Below are 6030 nucleotides of genomic sequence, written 5' to 3' on the forward strand. Positions count from 1 at the left end.
TGTTCTAGAGGGTATTGTGCTAAGTGAGATTAGTCAGACAGAGAAAGACAAGTACCATATGATTTCACTTATATGTGGATTCTAAAGAAAAAGAACAAAAACAGATTCATAGCTACGAGAAGAGACATGGCTGTCAGAAGGGACGGAGATCGGGGAACGGGTGATAAAGGTGAAGGGGAATAGGAGGTACAGACTTCCACTTATAAAATAAACAAACCACAGGTATATAGTGCACAGCACAGGGAATTCAGTCAATAATATCATAATGACTTTTCATGATGTCAGGTGGTTACTACACTTACTATAATGATCACATTGTATGGTATATAAATGTCAAATCTCTAGGTGTACACCTGAAACTAATATAATATTGTATTCCATTTATAATTTAAATAAAAATTTTAGGCTTTCCGGAGTCTTTGTCCCCTTCATTCTGGTGTTTTTCCTTCACTGAGCAGCCTATAGAAGCAGCCTGAGGACAGTAGCCTTGATAGAGCAGAGAAGGGCCACTGCAATGCCAGCAACACCATGCTCCCCCTTTCCTGTGTCTACAGAGTGAGGATGAGGAGGGAGAGCGTTTCTGAGAGGCTGCCTGAGGCCCCTCATGTGCAAGAGATCGTATTCTAGACTCAGTTGTCAGGAGCCCACGTCTTTCATTTACAGCTACAGGGTCCCCAGGTCTGGGCACTTTGAAATCACAGTCTCAGAGAGATGAAAGGAGAGCAGTGCTCAGTGTCAGGCCTGTGAAGGTGGGGCTCTTGATCTGTTCATGCACATAAACATTTGGGGGCCCCCAGGAAATATCCCTGGGACATAGTGTGTGGTGAGGAGATGGTCCCTTCATTTTTCTCAGCCTCAGTTTCCTCATTTATAAAATGGGAATAATTATGGACTACGTTTAGGATTGTGGAAAGGAACTGGGTCACCCAGCACAAAATAGCACCCAAAATCAAGGTGATTATTTCCAAATTGTCTCCAGTACCCATTGTTGGGCCACAGTCCTCTCACCTACAGAAGGTAGATAATCACACCGACCTTTGCAGGATGGTATCAGGATGCAGGGAGCCTGGTGAGAGAGCAGATCCTCAGTGAGCGATGGTCTTGGCAAGTCTCAGATTCCCTCCAGTCCTCAGGTTCCTCGTATGGGAAATGCTGGTAATCACAGTCCCGTCAGGGGTCTGTGAGGATTGGAAGCCAGCTAGGAACAGTTAATATGAAGTGTGATCAGTAATTTTGATCCTACGTCCAAACTGGTGGAAATCACCTGCAAAGAAAGTGGACTTTGAACTCAAGCCTGGAATTGCATGTTGACCCTGCCCCTTACTCAGAGTTCACCTCCAGGGACCTGTGTGTACTCCTCTGTCGATGAAGATGATGACAACGGCCTCTTAGCATTATTACAAGAATTAAAAAATATGGGCCGGCCGAGTGGTGTGATGGTTAAGAACTGGCTTGGGACACCAGAGGACCCCAGTTCGGATCCCACATATGAGGGCCAGTGACACGGCCCTCTACAGCTAAGATGCTGAACAACAGCTCAACCTGGAGCTGGGCTGCCCTGAGTTGCTGGTGATGGCGTAGGCTGCAGTCCCTGTGGCAGTGGGTTGCCATGGGCTACCGTGTGTAGCCAGCAGCCAGCGTGAGCGGCCAGCAGCCACTGTGAGCGGCCGTCCAGAAGCCGGCGACTGATCTGCCTCACCCGGGAAGAGCGCAATGATGGTGCCAACTTGGGCCAGTGAAGCAACGTCCTCCACAACTAGACTGAAGAACAAAAGGACAGCAACTTGTCTGTTCCCCTTCCCCCAATTCCCCAATAAAAATCTTTAAAAAAAAAAGAATTAAAAAATACTAATGAGAAGGTTTTCAACAGTGTTGCATGCTTATCCTTACTGGTGATAATCACAATCATGTTTATTGTTCATTATGCTTCTTTTGTAGCCAAACCCTCTCCCCCCGTGGTATCAGGCCCCACGGGGAGGGCCCCGCCTGGGCAGACAGTGAGCTTCACCTGTGAGTCCCACGGCTTCTCCCCCCAAAACATCACCCTGAAATGGTTCAAAGATGGAAATGAGCTCCCAGCCTCCCAGACCACAGTGTACCCAGAGGGAGACAGCGCTTCCTACAGCGTCTCCAGCACAGCCAGGGTGGTGCTGGCCCCAGGGGACGTCCATGCCCAGATCATCTGCCAGGTGGACCACGTCAACCTAAAGGGAGGCCCTCCTCTTCGTGGGACTGCCAACTTGTCTGACACCATCCGAGGTAGATCCCCTCACGCCCAGACCAGCCCAACTGGCCCCCTCCCTCCAAGACTGCTTCTCCCCCTGCTCTGTACTCCAGAGTTTGTTTTCCTGGAATGTTCTTAACAGTTCTTCCCGTCACCAGTATCCAGATGTGAGGTCACTCCTTTCCATTCACAGGCAGCAGCTGCCAGGGAACACCTACTACACTCCGTGCTCTGTACTAAGCTCTGTGCTCAGTAGCTTCATCTGCTTTACCAATAGCAAATCAATTACTGAGCACCTACTATAGCCAAGCCCCTATGTGCTTGGTGAGTGCATTCATTTTGCTACAGTTAGTCCATCCCCACTGCATGCCGGGACCTGTGTTTGTTGATTTCCCTCATTTGACCCTAATCGCAGCTTCCAGTCCTTGAGCACGTACTGTGTGCAGGACACTGTGTTTAGTGATTTCACTCATATACAAGGAGTGCGCTCAGTGTTTGAGCACCTACTGCATGTTTAGCAGTGTCCTGGGTGACCCCCTTGCTGTGGTGGGGGGAGCTAAGTTATAAAGCCCTCCCCTGTGATCTGTCTGTTCCATGAGATAAGAACTTCTGCCTGTGCTGTTTCAGTTTCACCTACCTTGGAAGTTACCCAACAGCCTTTGTCATGGAACCAGCTGAAGGTCATTGCCTGTCAGGTGAAGAAATTCTACCCCCAGCGCCTACAGCTGACCTGGTTGGAGAACGGAAACTTGTCCCAAAAAGAAACGGCCTCGACCCTCATAGAGAACAAGGATGGAACCTTTGACCAGATCAACTCTTTTCTCATGAATTTATCTCCTCAAAGGGAGGATGTGGTGCTTACCTGCCAGGTGGAGCACGATGGGCAGCCAGCGGTCACCAAACACCTTACTCTGGTGACCTCTGACGACCAGAAGGACCAGGATACAGGTAATACCCAGAGTAAGGCCTCCACTCCACTTCTACTTAAATTTTATCTTCTTTTTTAAAAAGTTATGTGTCATTTCATGTTTAGTATAGAATAATCTAGAAGTCTATAGATCAAAAGAGTTTTGAAGTGAGCTCTGCTCCCAGAAATCCCACACTTGCAGAGTGATTAGAGGTAAGAGTTTGGTACGTATCTTTTAGGTCTTTTGACATCAATGTATATGAAGAGAGAGAGAAGGGAGGGAGGGAGATCATAGTTCACAGCGTCCTGCCTCTGACTTTCTTCACTTAACCGTTTTGCGCTCACCATCCATGTCAGCCCACCCCTTCCTCCTTGCTCTTTCTAACTGCTGCCTGATCTCCACTGCATCCGAGACTTTTTTTTACCTCAGTCATTTGCTTTACTTTATTTTGTTAATTTCAGGTGTACAAGGCACCATAATAGACATTTACATTCTTCATAAAGTGATAACACCCTCCCCCAAGGTACTACCCCTCTGACATCTTATATAGTTTTAAAATACCACTGACTATCTTCTCTTTTTTTAAATTTTTTTATTGTTAGTTTCAGGTGTACAGAACAATGCAATAGTTACCCTTTTCATACTCATAAAATAGCAACTCCCCTCTCCCCATCTATTGCCCTCCCCCCGATATCATGCTTATCTATTACAATTCCANTGTGGTTTATGTGTGAGTGTGTGTGTATGTGTGTTAGTATGTGTGTGTGTGTGTGTGTGTACCTGTATAATCTTTAGAGTTGCAACATATAAAACATGTCATCGGCAAACAGAAAGGGTTTTACTTCTTCCTTTCCCATTTGAAAGCCTCTTGTAAATTTTTCTTGTCTAATTGCTTTTCCTGGAATTTTCATTATTGTGTTGAATATTAGTGGCCAAAGTGTGCAACCCTCTCTTGTTTGTGATCTTAGGGAAAAACATTCAGACTTTTGTCATCAAGCATGATATTAGATGTGGGTTGTTCTTATATAATATTATCAATTTGTGGAGGATTCCATCTATTCGTAGGTTACTGATTTTTTTCTTTTGTCATGAAATATGCTGAGTTTTGTCAAATGCTTTTTCTGAAGAATGAGATGATCATGTAGTTTTTCTTTTCATTCTATTAATGTGGTATAATATATTATTTGGTTTTCGTATGTTGAATCATCCATACATTCGAGAAGTAAATCCCAATTAAAATAATTTCCATTGTTTTAGCACACTGTTGAATTTGGTTTGCTAATGTTGTGTTGAGGTTTGTTGCATCAGTATACACAAGAGATATTTGTCTGTAGTTTTTTTAAGGTGCTTTTGCCTAGTGTTGTTATCAGGGAAATGCTGGCCTGAGGATGAATCTCAGAATGAGTTCGAATAAGTTAAGAAGTCTTCCTTTGTATTAAAAATTTTGTGCAATTTGAAGAGGATTAGTGTTAGCACTCCTTTAAATTTTTGGAAAAAAAATTCACCAGTGAGGCCAAGTGGTCCTGGGTTTCACTTTGTTGGGAGATTCTTAATTATTGATTCACTGTCCTTACTAGTTATAGGTCTATTCAGGTTTCTTATTTCATCCTGATTCAGTCTTGGTAGTTATGGGTTTCTAGAAATTTGTCTATTTTATCTGGGTTACCTAAATTTTGGGTGTATAATTATTGATAGTACTCTATTATAATCCTTTTTATTTCTGTAAAATTGTTAGGAGCGTCTGATTTTAGTTACTTGTGTCTTCTCTTTGTTTTTCTTAGTCAATCTTACTAAAGGTTTGTGAATTGTGTTGATGTTTGTGAAGAATCTTCATAGTTTTGTTGATTTTCTCTGTTGTTTCTCTATTCACATTTTATTTATTTCTGCACTAATTTTTATTATTTTATTCCTTCTGCTACTTTAAGTTTCCAATTTATTTTTGCTTCTTTTTTCTAATTTCTAAAGGTATATAGTGAAGTTATTGATTTATGATCTTTTCCCTTCTTAAATGTCTGCATTTACAGCTATAAAGTTACCTCAACCACCACTTTTGCTGCATCATAGGTTTCTGTATGTTGTGTTTTCATTCTCAGTAGCCACAAGGTATTCTCTAAATTCTCCTGTGATTTCTTCTTTGACTATTGATATTATTTAGTGTGTTGTTTGATTTCTCTGCATTTGAGAAAATCTCATAGAACTTCTTAATCGGTTTCTACTTTTATTTTGCAAATTGTTTCATCACTGCACCACTAGAATAATTCTTCAAATATTCAAATAAGTTGTCTTGCCATTCATACTGTGTGACATTGCCCCATACATAGGTTTTTTGTTATAGCAACTGGTTTGTATAACAATCAAGAGAGATGTGTGTGGTAACAGAACAATAGTCCCCCACAAAGAAGCCCATGTACTACCATCCCGAAACTGGGAATATTTTTCTTTATATGGCAAAACAGATTTTGGAGAAGTGAGTAAGTTATGAGTCTTGGCATGGAAAGTTTATCCTAGATTATCATGTTGACACTAAAATATCTCATGGGTCCCTATGAAAAAGAGGTAGAAAAGTCAAATTATTAGAAGAAGAAGTGAAAATGGAAACAAGAGATTGAAGTGATGGGAAGGTGGGAACCCTAAGAAAAGGAATGTGGACAGCCTCCAGAATTTGGAAAGACAAGAAGCTGCAAAAGGAATGCAGCTTCACTGACACAGAATTTAGCCCAGAAACACCAATTTTGCATTCTGACCTCCAGAGCTATGAGGTAATAAGTTTCTGTTGTTGTAAGCCTTGAGGATTTTGGTATTTTCTTAAAGCAGCCTTAGGAAACTCATATAACATGATTATGCTTTGGGGGAGGGGATTCTCAGGAAGTTGAAATAATGTTTCACTTCTTATTTACA

General features: G+C 42.3%; 1 protein-coding gene across 6 annotated transcripts in view; it reads left to right on the forward strand.

Moving 5' to 3' along the window:
• The window catches only part of LOC109384418 (signal-regulatory protein beta-1-like), a 239663-nt gene that overhangs the window by 63012 nt on the left and 170621 nt on the right, over positions 1 to 6030 (forward strand). For 5 of the 6 annotated variants that reach the window (XM_019645743.1, XM_019645745.1, XM_019645744.1 and 2 more), the window contains 2 exons: positions 1939 to 2259; positions 2852 to 3172. The exons of the other annotated variant lie outside the window; for it this stretch is intronic. In XM_019645743.1, the coding sequence (XP_019501288.1) occupies positions 1939 to 2259; positions 2852 to 3172 (642 nt within the window). The remainder of the gene's footprint in view (positions 1 to 1938; positions 2260 to 2851; positions 3173 to 6030) is intronic. 6 annotated transcript variants of the gene reach the window in all.

Source organism: Hipposideros armiger, unplaced genomic scaffold, assembly GCF_001890085.2.
Source record: "Hipposideros armiger isolate ML-2016 unplaced genomic scaffold, ASM189008v1 scaffold_94, whole genome shotgun sequence".
Classification (NCBI taxonomy): Eukaryota; Metazoa; Chordata; class Mammalia; order Chiroptera; family Hipposideridae; genus Hipposideros; species Hipposideros armiger.